This window comes from Aythya fuligula, chromosome 7, assembly GCF_009819795.1.
Source record: "Aythya fuligula isolate bAytFul2 chromosome 7, bAytFul2.pri, whole genome shotgun sequence".
NCBI lineage: Eukaryota > Metazoa > Chordata > Aves > Anseriformes > Anatidae > Aythya > Aythya fuligula.
In genome coordinates this window covers 31,696,007-31,718,217 of record NC_045565.1, presented here as the reverse complement: position 1 = coordinate 31,718,217, position 22,211 = coordinate 31,696,007, and the positions used below count along the sequence as shown (strand labels likewise).

The 22,211-nt window shown below is 44.1% G+C and overlaps 2 protein-coding genes across 2 annotated transcripts; both read left to right on the top strand.

Moving 5' to 3' along the window:
* The first annotated feature begins 5,224 nt into the window (after positions 1-5,224).
* On the top strand, positions 5,225-10,231 carry PRDX3 (peroxiredoxin 3). The gene is made up of 7 exons (XM_032191145.1): positions 5,225-5,282; positions 5,363-5,429; positions 5,519-5,660; positions 6,302-6,437; positions 8,178-8,281; positions 9,427-9,592; positions 10,068-10,231. The coding sequence occupies exons 1-7, from the start codon at positions 5,247-5,249 to the stop codon at positions 10,119-10,121; spliced, it is 705 nt and encodes a 234-aa protein (XP_032047036.1). The 5' UTR covers positions 5,225-5,246; the 3' UTR covers positions 10,122-10,231.
* A 1,462-nt stretch (positions 10,232-11,693) lies between these two features.
* Positions 11,694-20,508, top strand: SFXN4 (sideroflexin 4). Its single transcript, XM_032191144.1, has 14 exons — positions 11,694-11,750; positions 11,817-11,882; positions 12,509-12,583; positions 13,031-13,057; positions 13,221-13,275; positions 14,061-14,086; positions 15,083-15,133; positions 15,218-15,283; positions 15,440-15,508; positions 16,673-16,763; positions 17,208-17,323; positions 18,326-18,411; positions 19,345-19,459; positions 20,083-20,508. The coding sequence occupies exons 1-14, from the start codon at positions 11,712-11,714 to the stop codon at positions 20,158-20,160; spliced, it is 960 nt and encodes a 319-aa protein (XP_032047035.1). The 5' UTR covers positions 11,694-11,711; the 3' UTR covers positions 20,161-20,508.
* The last annotated feature ends 1,703 nt before the right edge of the window (positions 20,509-22,211 follow it).

The window sequence follows — 22,211 nt, the reverse complement described above, 5'->3', positions numbered from 1 at the left end:
GAGTAAGCGGCTGAGAGCAGGGAGTGGAAAGCTGAGCTCTGCTACCGGGTGCGAGATTCTGCAAAAACACGTTTGTCTGAGTTACACAACTACACGGAGGGCAGCAATTCTGACTTCATTTTTATCAGTAAGAACAATGGAGTGGGTTTTCCTAATGATTCTTAGAGCAACTGAGAAAATAAAACTTGTTTCCACTACATCTGAGTCAGTTTGGTGCCCTAGAACAAGAAGGAATTGTGCTCGCTATCACAATGCCTGCTTTGAAAAACAAATCGAGGCATCCCATCCTGGCTGCATCCCTTTCCTAGCTCAGACTCTAAAGGCTGAATATAGCACTGCTACATGACAGAGCTCTGCTTCAGCTCGGGGCTCTGATGGATGGCCCCTTTCATGGATGTGGCTCCCTAAGGACTGCCAGATCAATTGCCCTGCGCAGACCTACTTGACCCAAAGTCCATGTGTTGGTCTCTGCAGAAGCCACCAGAGCGTTTGGAGCCTTGCCTTATGACTTTCCTATGGCCGTGGGCATCTTCATCATTGTGCCACCTGGAACACCTGGGTCACAAAAACAGCAACAAAAAATATTAGGAAAAGGTACATGTATTTATATCAATTTTCGCTTACAACAAAAACAAAGTACGAGAAAGAAAAACGTTTATTTATATGAATTTTCTCTCAACAACTCAGCCCTTTAATTTTAGGCCATGTCCACACCTCATGTAATGGAGCAATCACGTTCTCTGTGAGTGAGGGGAAAAGAAACTCTTCATTATCAGCAAATCCTTGAGTCTCTTCTACTGCTTATCTTATTCTACCCACTGGTGCAAACTCTGGTGCTGAAATACATGAGCATGGACTCGAAGGCAGCGAGGCAGGTAAGAAATAGGCAGGTTTTTTTCAAGCCTAAGGACCCTGATTCAGTGGTTGTGGGAGCAAAGGGTAAAAAATGGGTTTGAATCTTGCAGAAGCAGCTAATTTGGAAAGAAAAATAAAAAAAAGTAAAGGTTACAAAAAAAAAAAAGGTTAAATTGAAAGATGTGTTTTCTATGGTGCTTAATGTGTTTGGTTATTCTGCTTGTAAATAAAACATCTTTCGTTGGAAGCCATTTGAGAGTGGCTCAGGAAAGCACTTTTTGAGTGGCGAACACGAGGGCGAAGCCGGGCTGGCAGCCATCTTCCCTTTATGGGAGAAGAGAGGTTTGTAAATGAAATGCCAGCACCGTGCGAGCCCCGAATGCATCAGCGCAAGGCGAAGAGGAAGGCAGCAGAGCGGCGGGCGATGGATTGCGAGCGGCTCTGACAGATGAGTCATCGGCAGGGTGGGCTCCTGCAGCTCCGGCCAGAAGCAGAGCACAGCACACCCAGCGTTATCCTGCCCCCACAGAGATGGCTCGGCCGCAGCACAGCCTGCTTGAAAGGGCAGGATAAGATCCCAGGTGAGCCAGATGCCTGAAAGGGTTTTGCCTCCTTCTTATCGCTTGGAAACATGCCCTGACAGGAGCTATCGCCTACATCCATGTTCCAGCACGGAATGAATGCTGTAAAGTTTCTTCGTGACCACCTCGGAACGGGGCTGTGTTTGGAATTGCTCCCCAAACTTGCCCTACAGAGGGTACGTTTTGTCACCTGCCGCTGAGATGCTGCATCAGCAGGTGGGAACATGCAGGCCCACGAGGAGGCAGCTGCAGCCTTGTGCGGAGCCCTGTGCGGAAGGACAGAGGCTGCCATCTACCAACAGCCACGGGGTGATGCATCGTGTTCTCGAAACCTAACTTTTTCCTTTGCTCTAGGTGAAAATGTTCATGCCTCTGTAGCTTCTCTCCGTTTCCAAACCTTTTCTTGCAGTTATCTGTTTCCTCAAAGTAGAGGACAATTGATTGTTACGGCATTTAAGCATATGGAATGAAATAATCTTCTAGAAGAGCAGAATTTATTTTTTAAATAAGCATCCCATTAGCAGCACAGAATCTGATATTCAATGGCCCACAGCAGCAGGAGATCTGTTTTAGGATTTCCTTACCCCATTCATCAAGTTCAGAGAGAAAAGCTACCTTTCCACTAACATTTTGTTGCACTAATGATGATCTTCCAAACAGCTCTTTAAAAACTAACCTCACAAAAAACAATGGTAGCAATATACAAGTAGTACCTAGTACTTCTTAAATCAACAGATCCCAAAGCTTTTGTTTGTTTGTTTGTTTATGGTGTTTTTATTTTTGTGATGTTTTTATTTTTTGTTTTACCAGAAAGGCAAGTTTAATTATTCACAGATAGGGAAAAAGGCACTAAGTGAGAGCAGGCAGATAGGTGTCATAACCAAAAATTAAATTTACATCTCCTGTTAGCCATTCAAGTGCTTTAGCCCCTGCTCAGCACCTTGTAATGACACAAAATTCTCTGCTAAAGCTTGCTGCACTCCTGGGAAGTCTTTCACAAACTTCAGATGTCTTTGAATTGAATTTAAAGACTCCAATCCTTCAAACACTAACACGCACTGCTGATCGCTCACTGCACCATTATGCACCAGCAGTCTGCCACTGCAGGAGGAGATGCAAGATCAGGGCCTGTGGTTTCCCTGATCTTATTTTTTTGTTTGTTTGTTTTCCATCACAGAGTCTCAGCAACACCATGCATCCTGATTTCAGGAGTGTACAGTGACACAGCAAAGCAGAAAATCAACGAGATACAGAGAAAGATGAGCATGTGGTACCGCTTGGTAAATCCATTTGCAATTTCAGATGGCCAGAACCAGGTTTAGCAGCTGCTCCGGTGTGCCCCAGAAGTGCTGCTGAGGAAAAGGCAGAACTCTTTTGCCAGGTGCGCTTTGGCAGAGAAAAAGTCCACCTTCAAATCCTAGGGATGCCCAGTAAAAAGCAAAATGGAAAATAAACCCCTGTGCTAAATGGCAGTAGTTCAAGTTCTTGCCCAGAAGTCTGGGAAACTGAATTATGCTGCCTTCATAACAAAGCATGAGCAATATTTCCCCACCTGCAAGCCAAGTGTTTAAACAAAGAGTTTTAAACAAATATAACTTTCCAGGGAGAGGGGAAGGACACCGTTTTAAAAAATATCAACTGAGAAATTGTGAATAATCATCTGCGGGTGAGACAACCATCCTCAGGAAATCCTAGCAATAGCCTTTTTTTTTTTTTTTTTTTTTTTTTTTCTGCTACAATACAGCTCCCACAGCTGAGGGAAAGGAACTGCTATGGCCTGACCGTATCCCTAACTCAATTTGCTGCCCAGCCTCAGGGGAGCTGCTGCTGGGCGAGTTGGTCTGTTGATGCAGAGGGATGTGCCATTCCAGCAGACGTGAACACAGACGTGCCAATCTGCACGGCTGCTCGAGGAGTCAGCCCAGGTACTGGCTGAGGTTTCTTGGCCAGTCTTCGCCGGTCGTTGCCCTGCAGGTGACCCTTGCTCAGCTCCATTGCTCATTTTTCTGCTGGCAGCCCTCACGGTGTCTCAGCAGTGGCACTAAAATCTCCCCAGGCTGTACTGTGCAGACAACTGCTCCTGCCCTCTCCATCTGCTGTTCTTCCTGGGGGCTCCCAGGGCTGCAGGCTACAGCACGGCTCACCCGCAGCGCATCTGATGTATTTTCTGACATGGAAATAATTTACTCACTTCCACTTTCCGGCTTTGAGGGCTTTTAAAGCAAGAATGCCCCAAACTTTTAGGTAACAGACATGCACATAAGCTGAGTAGCTCAGCCAGCTGGCTCCCCTTGTGCAGCCACCTTCCCAGCGGAGTCCCTGTCCGGCTGGTACTTTCAAGCAGCCCTAGTTCATCAACAGGAGCCAAAGCTGAGCTCAAACACATTCAGGTTTCCCTTAGTGAAACGCTAATGAGAAGAAAGGAATGTGTGAGGTTCCTTAACTCAGAATATGCTGGTTTAGTGACCACTTGTTCATACCTCTGCACACATTCTCAAATGCACTCTCAGGGCTTTGTTAGGAGGTGCTAAGCCTGAAGAGAACAGCTGCAACATCAAAAGCAGTAGTGATGTATGCTTGAATTCAAGGAAATTACTGGATGCAGGAAGCAGTTAGACTATCATGCTGGTGGACCTTGTACTGAGATATCCACATCCCTAATTGTCCACATTTTCCTTCCCCCTTTTCTCACCATGGCTATAGGAAGGAACAGTTCATCCTTCACACCCTTGTTCAGAACACCTTCATTATATTCGTCTCCTTTTGGGCACCTCCATCTTCATCGCAAGCTGACAGCTGCCCAGCATCTCTGTACCATATGAGTAGATAACATTATACTCTGCTGGGCAGAGATTTCGTGATTACCAGAGCCACATTTCCACCTGTTTTTGGCATCATCTGTATTAATAAATTCAGAAGTGCTACAGAAAGTCACGAGGAACTGAAACTGGTGTGTCTATAACAGTAAATGTACAGAAATGTGCCCGGTGTGCTTTTGGATGGCACCGACTAACACTGTCCCACACAGTTCCTAGGCACATCAGGGAGATAATAGTGGCTAACATCCAGTCCTAACAAGCAACTTGTGCTCAACCTGCCACTTCTGAATGCTCGGAGAGTTGGTTTATGGAGGTGACTGGACCACACCAGCTGGATGGGTACCAGGAATAAGTTTGCTAACGTGTTCGGAGCCACAGAGGCAGCATCCGCTGAGCTTCCAGGCGCTCATTGGCATTGCCTTGGTTGCCTTTGGCCTTGCCCCCAGCTGCTGTAACTGCTGGTGGAGCCAGAGCTCTCCGTACCTCACAAGGTGAGGTCTCCCCTTCATAAAAGGCTGTGGATATTTATAAATACGAGTGTTAAAGCAGCAGGCTGGCCGAAGCTCCCACCGCCAGGGAAGCAGAGAGGTCTGCCTGCACCAGGCGCGCTCCCTCCCACAACACACCCACCACTCCTGCGCTGGACTAGTGACGGGATTTTTGACCAAACAACTACAACCCGACCACGAGTTCATCAAAGAGCCGCCAGAAAACTTTATTGTTGAAGTGTTTCAGCTCGAGCCACGCTCCACTTTCCACCACAGAGCCGGGTCCCGGGGCCAGCCCCACCTCAGCCCCTCACACCCCGGCGGCGAGCGCGGGCACGGCGCCCTCCCCTCCTCACCCTTCCCTGCTCTCTGCCCACCCTCAAACACCCCCCCGGGGCCATGCAGCCTCCATGGGGACACCTCCTCCTCCTGCCTGGGGGCTGGCACCGCCCGCCCGCCTCCCTCCTTCCCGGTCCCTCCTTCCCCGCTCCCTCCCGCACAAGATGGCCGCTGCCTTGGGGAGGCTCCTGCGGAGCGCGGTGAGTGCGCGGCCGCCCGGCTCCCCCCCGCTCCCCGCCGCCTCCCCTTCACCTTCACCCCTCTCCTTATCCCCTCACAGGTGCCCGCCGCCGGGAGGAGGCTGCAGGGCCGGCCCCAGCTCCTCGCCCACCGCCAGCTCAGCCTGGGTAAGCGCAGGGCACACCCCGCGGGACCCCCGCCGGGCTCGGTGTCCCGGCTGCGAGCAGCCCCCCCATGGTTTTTTTTGTCCCCTCAGGCGCCTCCCGGCTGGCCCCAGCGGTCACACAGCACGCCCCGTTTTTCAAAGGCACTGCCGTAGTCCACGGGGAGTTCAAGGAGCTGAGCCTGGATGACTTCAAGGGGAAATACCTGGTTCTTTTCTTCTACCCGCTGGATTTGTGAGTGCCCAGGGGGGGTAAAATGAGCCTCTGGGTGCTCCCCGGGCGCTTGGGGCTGAAGGAGTGTTGCTGAAGGTCATCAGGAGCGCTGCGGGTCTGTGCTGTCTGTGGTGTTTGTTTCTGCTATACCCAGGCTGGTTTTGCAAAGCAAATCTGTCTGTTTTTTCATGTGGTTGATAAAGCGTGGGGGCAAACGGGCATCAGCTGCTAAAACAACAGAGCTGGTGGCTGGAGAGCATCTTCGAGCTGCAGGGAGTGCTTCAGGTGTAGTCAGGGCCTTGCTGGTGCCAAATCCCGTCCTGGAGGGGTGAATCGTCCTGGACAGAGCATCCCGGCCCTTCTGCTGAACTCTGCTGCATGTGGGCACGTGGGGAGGGTTAACCTGCAGTGCTTCCTCTTCCAAGCCTAAATATCTCTGCCGAGAGCTGCTAGTTGAAAAATGGTGGTGGAAAACACCAGCTGGGTGTCCCCTGCAGTTTCTCGAGTCTCAGTGGAGCTAAGCAGAAAGCGTAGTCAAAGTTTCCAAGCTAAATAAAATGTGTTGCTCCATTAGTGCCTATAAACAGATGCGCAAGGGCCTTTACTTAAAAGCCATCAAAAGGTTGCCGAATCATTATAGCTTTCTTTCTCTTCCCATCCAGCACTTTTGTATGCCCTACAGAAATTGTGGCTTTCAGCAATAAAGCAAATGAATTCCGTGATGTGAACTGTGAAGTGGTGGCGGTTTCTGTGGACTCCCATTTTTGCCATCTGGCCTGGATAAATACGCCACGAAAGGTATGAATTGGGCAGCTGTTTGGGGCTTTCTTTGGTGGATTGTTTTCTTTTCATAAGAGCTCCCGAGAAGAAGAGTTGAGTAAACAATTATGCAAATATTGACTTTAATAAATATACTGCCTATGGTGATATGTTAAGTAACTTCTGCATTTGATGTAACTCAATTCTGACCTCTATCTTTGTTTTGTCAATCTCTTCCTTAATCATTTGTAGTTGTTTTTTTGTTTTCATTTTTGTTTTGTTCTCTTGGTAGTTCTGTAGATTACATCGTATCTTTTATACATTTATCTTGAAAGACAAATGTTAAGTGTATGTGTCACAGTCTTTAGCTGCTTGTTGCAGCTGATGGCTTGTGTGTAATGTCACAGAAAATGACTAGCAGCTGGTTTAGTTACTGTTAACCGATACCTGACAGTGGTAACTTCAGAATGGAAGCAGAAGAACAAGCAGCTTAATGGAGCTTTTGTAAGATTTAACCCTCCTTTGCTGAAATGGTTCCACTAAGTTCAAATGGAGGTCTTTTCTTCAGGGAAAGGAAGTGATAGAGAGGGAAGGGAGCCTCTTTCACGTGTGTGAAAATGCATACTTTTGCCATCACAAAGCATCTCGCTAGCTTGGTTAGTTGTAGACAGTCAGATCTGACACAGGAGGGTGCTGCAACTCCCCTGTGATCAGTTCCTGCCTATGTGGTCATGGGGACAGCAGTCCATAGGGGTGCTCAGCATGACTGGACTGGGCTGCCTCCGGATGCATGGCTTTTCCTTGGTAATGTGGGAGGGAGGAGAGTTTGCTCAATTTAATATGGTTTAGCTGAACCAATCAAGAGTATTTAATCTTCTGCGTGCTTTACTGAAGCTCTAAAATGTGATTATGGACTGCCTTCATTGCTGTATGTGAAAGTTGTTAAGCATATGCCAGTCATGCACACAGAGAGAAGCATTCTGCAGGGTGGAAAGAATTCCATAACGGTGCAGATGGGAAACTGACACCCAGAGGACTTAAGGCCTTGGTTTCTCCAGCATCTGCCTTTAAAGCTCTGCGTGTGAGAGCCTTGTTGCAGGCAGGCGTTTGCAAGATCAGGGTCTAAGTGACTGAGATTGCACAATGATTCACTGGTGATGCCAGGAATAGAAAAGCTAACAAATGCCAGTCCTGTTTCAAGGATAGAGAGCTTATCTCTTGCTGTTTCAGTGTGTTGCAAAACTCAGAGCAATCTTGGTTGACTCTCCAAATAGTATTTAAATTGGTTTTGGGGAGAAAGTACCTGCACTGTATACAGAGAGCAGCCTAACTCTGACATACAGAGCATGGCTGATTGAAGCTTTGTGTTTTGTCTGTTTATAGTATAGAGGTTTCTTTTTCTTCCCTACCATGCTCATCTTGTTTGATTTTTAATACTTAGATATGCAATAGAATTTTTTGTATTCAAAGATTCAGTATGGGATACAAGGGAAATCTGAAAATTTCACTGTTTTCACAGGTACCTCTTACCACCAAAACATGCAATTCTAAAATGCTAAGCAGGCTTTCATGTTCTGAAAAAAACAAGTGAGTGCTTTTTAAAGAAAGACATCAACAAAAAAGCTAAAATCACTCCCCGTGCAGATCCTTTCATGGACAAAATGGTGTTTGTTGTTAGCATACCTTCAGGAACACTGAATTCAGCCTCAAGAAGGAGGGCCCTAAAAAAAGCATTTGCTAGCAAAATGGAATCTTACTAATCTTACTCTTTTTTTCTAGAGTGGCGGTTTGGGCAAAATGAATATTCCAGTTCTGTCAGACCTCACAAAACAAATCTCTCGTGATTATGGTGTGTTGCTAGAGGGACCTGGCATAGCACTGAGGTAATGCATGATTGCTGATAACTCTGTTAAGACACAACCCAGTTTAAAACACAGTGAGCTACACTGTCTCTTCCTCCAAGGGAAACTGTACAGGGATCAAAATGAATGCCATAAGCACTTACTCCTGTGAACCTTCTGCTGGATCTCTCCCTCCCCCCCTTTTTTCCCCTCTCATCTGAAGGGGTAAGAGACTGCCTTAACTTATATGTGAGAAGCTCCTAAAGCTGGAGGCCACTACAGTTACGCAGAATTGAAAAACTGATGTTTCTTTTTCCACCATGGAAATACTAAAAACAGTGGTCCCTTATATATATGGGATTGAGTAGGGGTCTACTGGAGACCTCTGATTCCTGATCACTTTGGATTAAAAGGTTTATGCTGCCTGTTGTTCCCAAAGTAAGCTTGTACTCTTAGCGTTCGGAGAACTCTACTCGACAGAGAAAGGCTTTTCTATGCCATGGAGGGGTGTGGGGGGGAAGTATTTAATTTGGTTTCCTGCCAAGGAAAAAGTGGCAAAAGTCTACATAAGGCTGCTTAAAATTCTGATTCAGTGCTGATTAACAGTAAAGAACAAATTATAGGTTGCCCTAATCTATGCTGTGGTGGTTTTTGGTGTTTTTTTTTGTTTTGTTTTTTTTTTCCTCCTCCTAAACACAGCAGCTTCTTTGCTAGGAAGGAACTTCAGACACTTGTTTGTTAACAAATTAAATTAATTAGTAGGGTGAGATTGGGACTTTGGTTTCCACAATGGCTTATATATAACAGAAATTAACTTAGTAGTTTACTGCATAAGCAACTCTTCTTTCAGTACCTTTGGCTTTTCATATCAAAAAGACATGGGAGGGATGCCAGCTATCACCTTTGAAATACAGATGGGATTAGAAGTTCTGGCTTTGTTATATATCTCGCTGTCTTGATTTAATAGTCTTTGTGCACACTCCGTAATTTCAGAATACCAGAGCAGTTCACTGGCTCTTAGCTTTTGATCACTGCACTAACAAACAGTATATCAAATGGGCTGTTGCTGCTCCTCACTCTAAGGTGTGCAGCTGAGATTAACGACCTTGCTGAAATGGTTCATCAGTTTCTTGTGTGTTTGGTCTTGGAGTATGGTTTGCATTCCCCAAATTGTTGCTTCATTACAGAGGTCTCTTCATCATCGATCCAAATGGGGTCATCAAGCATCTAAGTGTCAACGATCTCCCCGTCGGCCGTAGTGTGGAAGAGACCCTTCGCTTGGTGAAAGCATTCCAGTACGTGGAGACGCATGGAGAGGTTTGCCCAGCAAACTGGACTCCCGATTCCCCTACAGTAAGCGTCTGCTAAATATCACTGTTCTAAAAATAGACACTGGCATGGTTTTGCATGTCCGAAGGGCTGAGAGCCACTCTAACGTGAGGTGCTTGGCTGAATCTGACTGCTTTCTAAACCTTTTATTGGCTGGACCAATTCAGTCTGTTTGTATGATACTAAGTGTGTGATTTCTGTGAAGAAAGAACCTGACTTTCTTCTGGAAAACACAGTTTGTATTTAAAACTCTTGACTTGTAGTTTCTACAGGTTGTCTTTGGATTTTTTGTTTCCTTAGTGCTCTGCTTTATATTTATCAGGAAAAATGTGTTATGTACTTAATTTACAAGTAGGAACTTTAAACAAAGTGCAGAAATAGAAATAACCCTAGTGTTTTAATATGCTATGCATGCCTTCTCTTGGATAAAATGTCAAGTCCATATTTTTTGTATCTCAGTCATAGCATATAATAACTACTTTTTTCTTTTTCTTGACAGATCAAGCCCAGCCCAGAAGCTTCTAAAGAGTATTTTGAAAAGGTTCATAAATAAACGCTCAAATATGCAAACAAAACTCAATGTCTTCAGCATAGGGTAATGAAGAAAGCAGCTGTGATTGTAGAAAAAATAAGTTCTCATTTTCTCATGTTAAGAAAAAAAAATAAACACTGAAATATTTACAGACTCCGTTGTCTTGTTTTAAAAAGAAGGGTAAAAACTAAAGATTTTTTCCCCCCTTTGCAATTTAAGTTTTACAAATTTCTGTAACCAGCAGTGTTGCTGAATATGACAGATAGAAGAAATACAGTTGTGTTCCACAGTGTGCCTGTGATTGTGGTGACTTCCACCCCCGACCCCTCTCTGTTTCTCCTCTTTCCTTAACCAACTTTCGACCAGAAAGCTCCCCAGTTACCTTTTCTTGTGGAAAAAATGCATTTCTGTAGCGGAAGTTTGAAAACACACATGGACAATACAGAAAACAGAGTTTTCGTGCAGAGGTTATTTTTAATGGTATTTTTCAGGGGAAGAGATGAATGTAATATGCAAAAATTAAAGTTTGTACAAATGCACTATAACTTGAATGTAATTATGTGCCATTTCAATCCTGCCTATGGTCAAAGATACAGCGCAGCTACACAGGAGCACTAACAAGCATCAAGAACTTTAATTGGGATTGGGATATGGTTAAAAACTTAAACCCTAATACTGCACTTACTGGAGCTTAATGACAGTCTTGTTTCATTTAAAGCCGTGTTTATCTGCGTGAATCTGCCTCTGGGAAAACTTAAATGTCAATTGTTGTGCTGCTTGAAAACAATGTATCATATCTCCAGCCATGGCATCATCAATAAATCTTAAGATTGACTGGCAGCAGATGTGTTGCGTTCCTTTCCTTCCACTTTTCCCTCAAAGATGCTCATTTTCCTGTTCTGTAGAAGTTGGATGAGTTGCAATGCATTGCAAGTTTCTGTACCTCTGCTCACAACAAGCAGCTGCTGCTGCCTCTGTGAGCAGGGGGAGCAGGGCACAGCCAGTCCTGGGTGGTGGGAGGAAAGTGACAGTGCTGCTGGAGAAATTGAAATGACGCTGAATGGGTTTGTATTTTTCATAAAATAGGTGGGGGAAAGGTCAGCATAAGGGAACCATGCTGGCAGAGGTGGCTATTTACTAAATCACCTTAAATCACCTTTCTAATAGACATGGATGTTGCAATATACGTGATGGGATGAAAATCGTGCCTGGTGCTGCATGATGCCTGGTGCTGCAGGAGGAAAGGCAGCACGTTAGGTTTCAGTACCGGCAGATACCTTTCAGCACCAGCATTTTAGTGCAGTTTGGTATCAATCCACCCACAGCCGTGCGGTTTTCAACAAAGCTGCTGAAAGGTTTTCACGTTTTCAACAAACCTGGACCTGCTGCAGGTGAAGTTCTCTGTGGGGCTTGGTAGCACAGAGAGCAATGTGTGCGCGCTTGTGATGCCAACTGTGCACGTAGAACCACCGGGGGGGGGCTGGGACACACCATTTTAAAAATTATATATTTTTTTTTACCCTCGTTTTACGTTCCCTTTCTCTCCGGCTCCCACCCGGATCGTGCCTCAGCCGGACCGGCCCCGGCGGCGCTTTCCGGTGTGGCGGCGCCATGGACGCCAACCTGCGGCTGTGGCGGGAGCAGGGCCCGGTGAGGCGCCGAGGGGAAGGCGGGGGGGTGGCTGCGGGAACGTGGCCCTGAGCCCTGTTTTTTCAGTCTTTTTTCCAGAGGTTTCTGCTCTGGGCTGACGCCCTGGACCCGCTGCTGCTCTTCGCCTCCTCGGTGGGTGCCCGGCTCGGCTGTGCGGGTGAGGGGGGAGCCGCCCGTTTGGGTGGCTTGGTCGCGCGTAGGGGTGAAAGCCAGGCGCTGCTGGGCACCGACATCTCAGCCGTCCTGTTCAGGGTCTTAATTCAGCGCCCACGCTTGAATTAGCACAATTACGAGCCAGGGAGCCTCCAAGGAGAAGGGCACTGAAGGGCAGAGCTGTGGGTGCTGGTCTTAACTTGGTCCTGGGGGGACCCTTCAATTCCTGCTGCAGGGGCTGTGGTGTGGGGAAGGCAGCACAGCTCTGCTGCCCCACGGTGCTTCGTCGTGTCCGTGATCCCTTTGGTGTAAACCATTCAAATCTTCGAATTTGCCAGCAGGCATGGACAACTTTAAATATACTCTTAATTTCACTGAGGTTCTTCGTATGCTTAAATGTATAGACAAGTTCCTGCGATCGTAAATCGGTTTTGTGTGCCGCTGCGTTCTTGCTTTCATCCCTCTGCTGAGGGATGGGTGCATTAGTTTGACCTTACAGGTGTGCAATTAGCATCTAATAACTGATACATCACACTTTGGGCCATTGAGATCTAACTTATTTTTTCTGTTTGTTTTTTTTTTTTTTTTTTCTTCCTTAAATACAGGATGAAATAAGAAGAACCAGGGTACTAATTGAAAGCAGTGAAAAGACTCTAAGTGTGCCCATACCGAATGAGCAGGTATTTTGGAGCATGGCTTATACATTTATTTATTTTTTTCATGGCTGAAGTAGTTGATATTAGTGTAAGGTCTAGCAGACAGAATACTGAGGTTCAGTTACTAGGGGTAACACAAGCAAAACTCTTCACTACAGAGATTTTTCTAGCTATGACTCTGGTAGGAATTTCTTTGGATGACCACTGTCAAATTTCAGTATTATCATCCTGAGGAATGGTAGGTTGAGTATCATATTGCTAAGTTTGAAAAACACTCTCAGATCACTCCAGGAATTATTGCTCTAAGTCTGTCTGTACGCATCTAGGATGATACAGGTAGGAAATATGAAACATGCTTACTGAGATGTACGATATAATAAATTAGAAACAAGATTTTATTTAGGTTCTTTTGAAACTTGATTGCTAACCTTTTTTTTTTTTTTCTTTTTTTCTTTTTTTTTTTTTTTAAAGACAAAACAAGCTTTCCTGCTAAGCCTGGTAAGTTTCCAAGTTTCCAAAAGATTTAGAAATCTGCTTTTTTTTTTTTTTTTTTTTTTTTTTTTTTTTTTTTTTTTAAACCCCCCTTATTTAAGCATGGCACTTGTAGTCTAACCTTTTTTTTTTTTTTTTTTTTTTTTCCTTTTTTTTTTATTCTTTTAAGTCTAGTATACATCCTGATACAGGCAAGATAATTCCTGGTTTCTTTAGACCTCCAGGTAAGTTCCCTTAAGACAACCATTGACTGAAGCATCAAAGGAGAGTGACATATGGTAAACAGCCTCCTTGATATGACAGTGATTCTCTTCTACATATGGAAAACAAGTAGGCAGTTACTCCTGTTAGTTGCACTCTCTTGTTTGTTAAAGTTTTTTTATTCCTGCAGTCCTCTTGAAGAGAAATTTTTTCCCACACCTCATTTGCTCAGATAGTTCAAAGTAGTTTGAGCAGTCTCTGTTTTTTGGCTCTGTAGAATTAGTTCACAAATTGTTTCACATGTAAAACAGTCTAAAGTATGCTAAGTTTTCACTTGGTGAAAGTGGTTACTCTATGAATTTACTTGCTGTAGTGGCAGGTAGAGTCTGCTTGGGGTGATGCTTAGGGAGCTGAGGCAGCACAATCAATATCACATATAATCAATCAATTATAAGCATAGGTAGGCCATTTACTCATATCCTTGTATAACCACTCACAGACGTGGCAGCCTTTGTTGCCAATAACTCTTTCTGCATAGAGTCATCCAGTTTCCATGTAGCTTTTTTGAGTGTAGTTCCTGAGAGGTCCTTTTGGCTATAAGCTGAGACCAGATATTTTGGCTTCTTGAATGAGGAATGAGAGACAAAGGTTGGAATAGAAGTCTAGCAAAGATTTTTTCTTGTGGACTAGTGTTTTATTTACAGCTGAAACTAAAAGGGGGGAAGTTAGAGAAACTTTCTGCTTGAAACCTTCAATCTAGACTCACAGCAGTTATTGTTACTGAAATAAAGTTTTTCCTTCTCTTCAGCCTTCCTGCCACTAACTCTTCCATTGGTGAGTAACCAGGGGAAATACCGGTGTACCACGTGGTTTACATTTTTCCAAAGCCAGGGGCCAGAGGAAGAGATTGGACAGTTCTAGGCTTCCCAGTTGTATTTTCAGCAAAAGCTTTCTAAAAGATGTCAGTTCTATGGGAACTGCTAAGCAGCCTTCTAGAAATTGAGCCTTTAAGGAATCTCATTGGAAGTTCAAACCTGTTAATTGCCTTCTTTGAGCAGTATTCTAACAGATTGTTTATGCATGAAGGTCAGCTTTCTGAATAAGGAGCATTTTGCTTAATACTCCGTCATAGATGTGGTTAGATTCAGCACTGGCATTAATAATAGATGTAGTTGGTCTACTAGTATTGACAGAATGACCGGCCCTCCTCTGAGGCTTTGAACAGTCTTCCCTGTTTCTTATTTGAGAGCTGCCATATCTTGATTGCCACTGTCCTTTGAGTGCTTCATACCTGGAGCTTTACATACCTTGAGGTCAGGCCTCAAGATAGGCTGTCATTTATAACTGAAGTTACTGGAAGTAACTACTAATAGGAATTAACTGCTGAAATCTTAAAGCTAAGCTCACTTAGATCAAGTGTTTATACTGGTGAAAACTATCAGATCCCTACTTGTTCACTTCTTTAATTACACATCTACTAAATGAGTTATTTTGTTCTATTTAAGCTTCACAGGCAGTGAAGCTTTCTTATTTTGGGTAAGAAAGCATCTTGTTTGAATAACCTCACATGGTGTTTTGATCACTGTGCTTCTGTGTTTTATATTGGATAGATGAAGTGAATGTGTCACATCTGTGTCAAGAAAACGTGTTAGCCTAGAGTCAAGGCAGATGGCTTCTGGTGCTGAGTGAAACCCTTACTGGAGCCTACCTGACACTGCTGCAGATAGTAACACAGCGATTCTCTTCATCTTCTAGTTAACCACTGCTCACCAAAACCTCCTAGATTCATTAATTAATCAAGTTAATTTTATTGTGGGGTTTTCCTCTTAGGTTATCGCTTCATCGCTTCAGGTGCAGGCCAAACAAATTTTCGTTTGTCAGGTAATTGTTCGTTCTTTCTACTTTTACAAATCTTCTCGTCTCAATCCTGAATTTGTTTTTGCTTATAATCTCTTCTTCCTGCAGTTCGCATTTCACGCATACACCACAGCATTCACCGTGTTGAATGCAAATGGCACCACAAAGGATGAGGTATGTGTTGATTTTTATTTTCGGCATCATCTTAATTGTACAAGACCACTTTGAACATGACTTACAAGTGTTTTACTTGTAAGTAAAGTGTTTACTTGTAAGCACTTGTAAGTGTTTACTTGTATCCTTATGTAGTAATGTTTCTTCTGTCCTTAGGATAATTCACTTCAACAAAAACAACTCCTCTTCAGTGTGGGAGCCGTCTCCTACGCAGCGCTGATAGGTGTACGTATCTGCTCACTGCTTGTTTTCCTGATAAGTTCTCCCGGGAAGGGGTAGGCCCTGAGAGAATCACACTGCCACGTATCCTTCAGGACTGTGCTGTAATGCTCAACTCTGATGTCTTCCCATAGAACTATTGAAAACAAGAGTTTTCTTGATCGGAGAATCCCAGAATGGTTTGGGTTGGAAGGAACCTCAAAGCCCACCCAGTTCTAACCCCTGCCATGGGCAGGGACACCTCCCACCAGCCCAGGCTGCCCAAAGCCCCATCCAGCCTGGCCTTGGGCACCTCCTGGGATGGGGCATCCACAGCTTCTCTGGGCAGCCTGTTCAGTGCCTCACCACCCTCAGAGTAAGGAATTTCTTCTGAATATCCATCAGCCAATACCTTGCTCAGCTTCCTCTGTTGCTTCCTCTTATGTCCTTTTCTGTATTTTTCTGCAAACTCAGAAAGTGGGTGGCAGGAGGAAAGGAACAGAGTTCACAAACACAGAGTAACTCACTGGGTTGCTACAGTTGCTACTGGATGTAGTGCTGTGGCAGATCACTGTCCTGCTCCCAACAGCTGGTGGAATCTGCCAGAATCCATGCTGGATATAGACAGCTCAGGCTGCAGAAGCAGCATGGCAATGACAATACTGCATTGGATGTGGGTTAATTGGCCTGCCAGGAGCACTAAGCAGCTGAGGAGCTAGGTCAGTGCTGTACTGGTAGAGGAATTAAACTTCCCTCAAGCATATTATGGGAATATGGAATTGTCCTAAAACTGCAGAGGTAGGAGTATGTACACAAGTGTGCCAAGTGTCCTGGCTGGGGGTAGGGATGTCACAAGGCAGTTGGATGGATGTCGGAGGAATATTAGTCAGTAACTGTTCTCCTTTTTCTGTCTTTGTATCCATACTGCTACTGCCCTCTACATAATAACATTTAATACTTTTTTTTCCATAATATTTTATGTGCTTATATACAAGAGTGATTACAAAAACCTTTAGTAAATAGAAAGCATGTCTGTTTTGTTGAAATGTTAAGTAATTTGTTTACTTTTATAGATGGTATCTAAGTACTAAGTTTCAGGTTTATCTTCCTAGGCTCTTGCAGATACTGAAATATTGCACATAGAAGGTGCTTAATTTAATATACGGTGCTTGTTTCCTCCCAATGTCTTAGGCTCTTCCCTTTATCTTCATGAACCGATACACATTGAAGAGCCCGTTAACACAACTAGTTGTCAAGAAACTTCTACCTGTTCCTCTTTTTGGTGAGTAAAAGGAAACTGTACGTTATGCAGCTGATGTGAGGGACAAGACAGGAATGCAGCCTTTCCCCCAGACCTGTTTCTTTCAGTGTCTTTCCTGTGCTGGATTTTGCAGTGACCAGTACAAAACCTAGTCACAACACAACCCCCTCCCTTTTCTCTTCAGAACAAAGTACTCATGTCTTGTGCTGGCTGGCAGTGATTGAAAGCTCTGAGTGTCCATAATGATAAAGCACCTTTGGGGAGTGGTGCCTTAAAATCTTTAAGTTTGTAAAATGAGAATTAAGATTCCAGGTAGAATTTTATGGGGTAGTCCCTTCTTTAACCTGCCAGGCTATTAATTTGTGAACTGTTGAACTGGAAATGTAAAATGTGCATAATTATGAATGTTGTTATCAGCGTAGTCTCACTGGATCTTTTAAAGCAAAATCTTCTTTAATTCTGCAGGCTTGACGAGTGCCTTTACTGTGGTAGCGGTGAGAAGCCCGGAATTTGAGAATGGAATTGAAGTGATGGACAGGAATGGCAAGGTTTTGGGAGTGTCAAAAAAGGCTGGTGCGAAGGTAGGCAAGGGGGGAAGGCCTCTCTCGACTTGCCTTTCATTCTATGCTTAGAGCTAAACATTATGCTCAGAGCAGGTGCTGTTTGTCATACTGAGTTGAGGAATCTCACATCAGGTGCTGAGTCTTTGGGTGGGCTTGGACTAGTCTCTGGACCAGGTCTGACACCTGTTTTGTGTCTCCAAGGGCTGTCAATTTCCCCAAGCCAATACACCAAGTGCTGCAGATAACCCACAAGAACACTAGTACAGGCTTCTCTGCTTTCCTGTGTCACCTCAGAAGGAGGTGAGGCTCCTAGAGTTTCTTTTTCTGATGGTACATGTCAGAGAAAAGCCCTCTATTGTAAATAGCACATCCATCTTCCCTAGCAGGAATATCATTTAAAGGCTGTGCCTCCCAAAGCGTAATGTCCTGGGCTACAGTGTGCTGGTGCATTTTATCCTTGACCAGTAGCTGACCAGGCTGCTCTGCATTTGCTCCCTGCCCTGCTCATCAACATCCTCTGTAGAGCAACACCCACAGGAACTACAGCAAGGAGTCATACGTTACGTGCTGTCAGTGACCCCGTGTTCTGTGTTGCTGTCTAGAGGGGAGGAAACAGCTAGATGAGCATACAGATCTGTGAACAGCTGGACAGAGAATTTTAAAATTTACAGAGGATGCCCTGAAGGTGTGATGCCCAGAAGGTATGTCCAGTTGGAAAGAGTTCAGCACAACTTTAAAAAAGCAAGTCCTCAGATTATTGTGGTAGGAACACTTGATCTGGCACTGTTAGTACCACCTCCCTTTTTAAGGAATTCCTTAGTCACATATGGAGTACTTGCCACGTGTAGGAGTTTAGTTTCCACTTAAGAAAGAAATCCTCCAACGAATGGTCTTATTCTTCACTTCCCAATTGCTTGAAACTCCAGAGTATTAGGCAGAAAAGTGCTCACAGAAATGGGGAGTATTTGAGGCTGTACGGAGCACTGCTTTAATGACTTTTTTTCTTGTCCCTCCCTCGAGGCCGTTAAAGAAACAGCGTTATCAAGAGGAGTCTTGTTTGGGACAGCATTCTTCCTGCCAGCTGTCCTCATGCACTTTGTGGAAAGGTAAGAGGGACTGCAAAGCAGCTGCAGGTGCCTGGTCAGTGGCTATTCTCATATTTGGTCTGGCTGTTACTGCTTGCCATTTTTTTCTTGGTTTTGTGATTATTAATTGCCTTGGAGAGATGATTGTCTGCGAGGTTTCTGTAGGTAGTGTGAGTCAGATAACGCAGTGAACCTGGTTATGTCAGCATCTGTTTTGATGGTTTGCAGGAGGTTGTGTATAGCTGTGAGCATTTCTTCTAATTTCTTCACTTAAAACTGGACCCCAGCTTTCAAATACGTGTAGCCTTCCTTATAGTATAAAAACATTTTCTTGGTTTTGCAACATTTAAAAACTTCGTATCATCAGAAGAATTCATTATATGCTGTATCGGAGAATTTTTAGCCTGCCCTGAGCTTTTGGAAGGAAGTGTCTGTTATATAAATTATAGAGGTAACTTGGCATTGCCTAAATCAATTTCCTATTGCATTTGTTGGCTTAAGGGTCTGCTGATATCAGTAGACATAAATGAAGACATAAGATACATTTTTAAAAACATATTGAGTAATAAATTTTCGCACAATGAAAGGTAGGATTGCCAAGGGGAACTAAATCTGAAAGGGAAGAAGGTAGTACATGAAAAATCTTAGTCCAGGGACTGAGACACTTCAAAACACTGATGTACCTTCTCTTCTTTTGTTGTTTTGAACTTGCTGGTTATTTTGTTAATCTTATATTCTCATTTTGGATCTGCAAAATGCTGCAGTTAAATTCAAAGTAAGGGGAAAGAACACAAAATTAGGAGTAAAAACACAGGAAATAAGGAAACGTCTTTAGGATTTGTAAGCCTAGGCTATTATTTTTTTTGCAGTTTTGACTGCTAATGAATGCTCTTTGTCTCACTGTCAGATTATTTTTCAAACCCAAACTGACATACTTTTCAATGTTTTGGCCAGATCAAACTTTGCAAAAACTTCCCGTGCTTTGGCTTCAGTGAGAATGCTTCTCATTACATCAGTACTAGCAGGGATGCTACCAGCGTCACTCAGTATGTTCCCACAGTGTGGTGAGGTAAGTCCTTTGAAAAAAAAAATTGATTTAGGATTGTTGTTATATTAAACAGTCATTTTGTACCTATGGTAAGTGGTCTTAAGGCCAGCTAACAAAAAACAATAGGATTGAAATGGTCAGTGCATCTAAACTGGGGCAGGCAGGAGGCTGCTGAATATTCTCAGAAAATGGGGCTCTTGGAATTTTCAATGGCTTCTCTTATTAGCCTAAAAATTCCGGCAGCTTAGTTTCCTGTGGCAACAATGGTAAAGTGGACATAAATGAGACATAAAAAATAAATTATTTACTGAAAAATGGTCTGTTTTTTTTTTTTCCCTTTTGAGCTCTCAGTAGAAGTTCTTCTGGGTGAGTCACCCAAATACAGTGAACAGAAACTCCACCACTAATGCCCTGACTAGATCTCAGGAGTACCTCTTAACTTTAAATAAAACATATTTGTTCCCGTATGTTTGAAAAGACAAAAAAAAATCCTATGAACCCCAAAACAAAAAAACTCCAATCTCTTACACTATTGTCGTTGAATAAATAATTTCAACTTGTGGAAAGTTCAATGCAGTGATGAGGACTTAACAGGTGGCTACCAGGATATGGTGATGTTGATTGTCTTTTTCTATACATTTCAGATAAAGCGAGCAGACCTGGAACCAGAAATTGTGTCATCTACAGAAGAAACGGTGTTATTCTACAACAGAGGAATTTAGAGACTGGCCTTAATACATAAATATGGGCTCTGATTAAAGTGAATTCTGAGTGTCTCAACAGATTCAGTTGGCACACATGCCTGATTAAATCATGACTTTATGGTGGCATACACGCCAGATTTGGTGTACAGTGCTGTGGTCTATAAACAGGCAGATTTTGCAAGCCCCAGCCCCCAGGTTATATAAGTTATATATAACCTATTAAGTTATATATACATATAACTTAATGCCATAAATGATACTTGAGCTAGAAAGCGCTGTTGTAGAACAGGGTTCCTCACAAACTCTGTTTTGTACACTTCCTCATGTGACTGATTTCTTAATAAAAAGACTGACTACTGAATACAAGATTTTATTTTTTCCTTGCTTTTGTTGCTGCTTTTTATGTGCTGCTTTCCAGGAACACAGCTTGTAAAGCCATTAACATCAGTAGTTCTTTGGGGAAAGTCAAGCTGGCCCTTCACAGAAAACTTATTTTTATGTTTGACTGTATTTAGTAAGGCACCCTGACAGCAATATGACACTGGTGATGTGTAGTTGTTCAAGAAACATTCAGCAGAGGGGCAGTCCAGCTTCACCGTTGGGCTGTGAGCTGACCATTAACACTAGGAGCTGAATTTAAGGGCAGCCACAGATAAACTCATGGAAATTTCAGCTCAATTCTCTGTGGTTGTCTATAAAGTAAGTAAAGTGTTAGACAAATTTAGGAAGGAATGGGAAAACAACATGGAAGCCATTTTGCCTTTGCAATAAAAGTACCTGGGCATCCTGGTGGGCATCAAGTTGACCTCATTTGCCTGCTCTTCTCTTCTTGTATCTGCTTTTGGTGGCTACTGGGCTATTTAGCGTTTGGCTGAAAAGAACTTTGGCCTGGCCCAGTACAGATGCTTTTATTTTGTTTGCCTCAAAACTGAACTTCGGACCTCCTCCTGCAGGAACAACACAGAAGGAAGCTCCACAACTGTGGTAGGAGCCCCTGTGGTTTTGATAGTAGGGGGTCATAAGAGAGATGGCTCCGAGATCACGGAAGCTGTTATTTAGGCACTCTTAAGGCTCTGTGTGACAAGGATAAATACACTGATTAATGCAGTAATCACTTTCAGAGAGAATTTTACAAGTATAACCTATGAAATCTGTAATCATTTAATGTCCTTAGAGTGCAATAAATAGGTCGCCGCTATCCTATTGCAGAAGGATTAGATTTGTTCTCGGGGTGTGAGGAAACCACCGCTTTCCCACTCTGATCCCTACAGGAAGACAGCAGCACGGAGCAAAGTAAGGAAAAGCAACAGGGCTGCTTTCTTGCAGGAAAAGTTCCTGCTGTGCTTTTGGCACAAAACAAAAGCAGGAAGTAGGATTTCGAGTCAGTTTGTGTGAGTTCTGCCTTTTTTGAGCCTTCCCCTAGCAACTCACTGCGGTGAAAGGTCAGGCCAAGATAGCGAGTAGGGGAACAGGAGCATGTCCTGGGGGCCTGCAGCTTCAGGGCAGCGTGCTAAAGCTGTTCTGGGAAGGCAGTACGGATACAACCTGCAAGCTGCCAAAACAGAGTGGCAAAGACCTTGCACTGTCCTTCTGAAGGATCACTGTGAATTTTTAAAGCTGAATTACTTAATTCTTCTGTTATCCAGGCACAACTACCCCCAGTGGAGAAGGAGAGGTAAGAATAACCCCCCTCAGAGCACACAGCAGCAGCTCCACAATGTGAAGCGTGCTGAAAGGTAGCTTCTGTGGATGCTTATAAAAAGCAGATACATGAAAGGTTCATTTACAGCCGCTGTCTCAGCAGGGATCACTCAGCCTTGCCTTTGTGGGTCGTGTTTTTAAGTACATGGCAAAAACCCACCAGGGCCGGCAACAAAAGAACAGTTGTGCTGGGGCTGACCGAAGGTCTGCCTAGGCAAATGTCAACACCAGCAGCAGCCAGGGGTAGAAGCAAGAAGAAAAGCTCACATGAGGCTCAGCTGTCCTGAGCAGGGAGGATGCTAGGAAGAGGGAGGCTTGTCCTGTTCCTTTTCCTTACGTACCTCCTTCTGGCTGCTTGGGGACGTGGT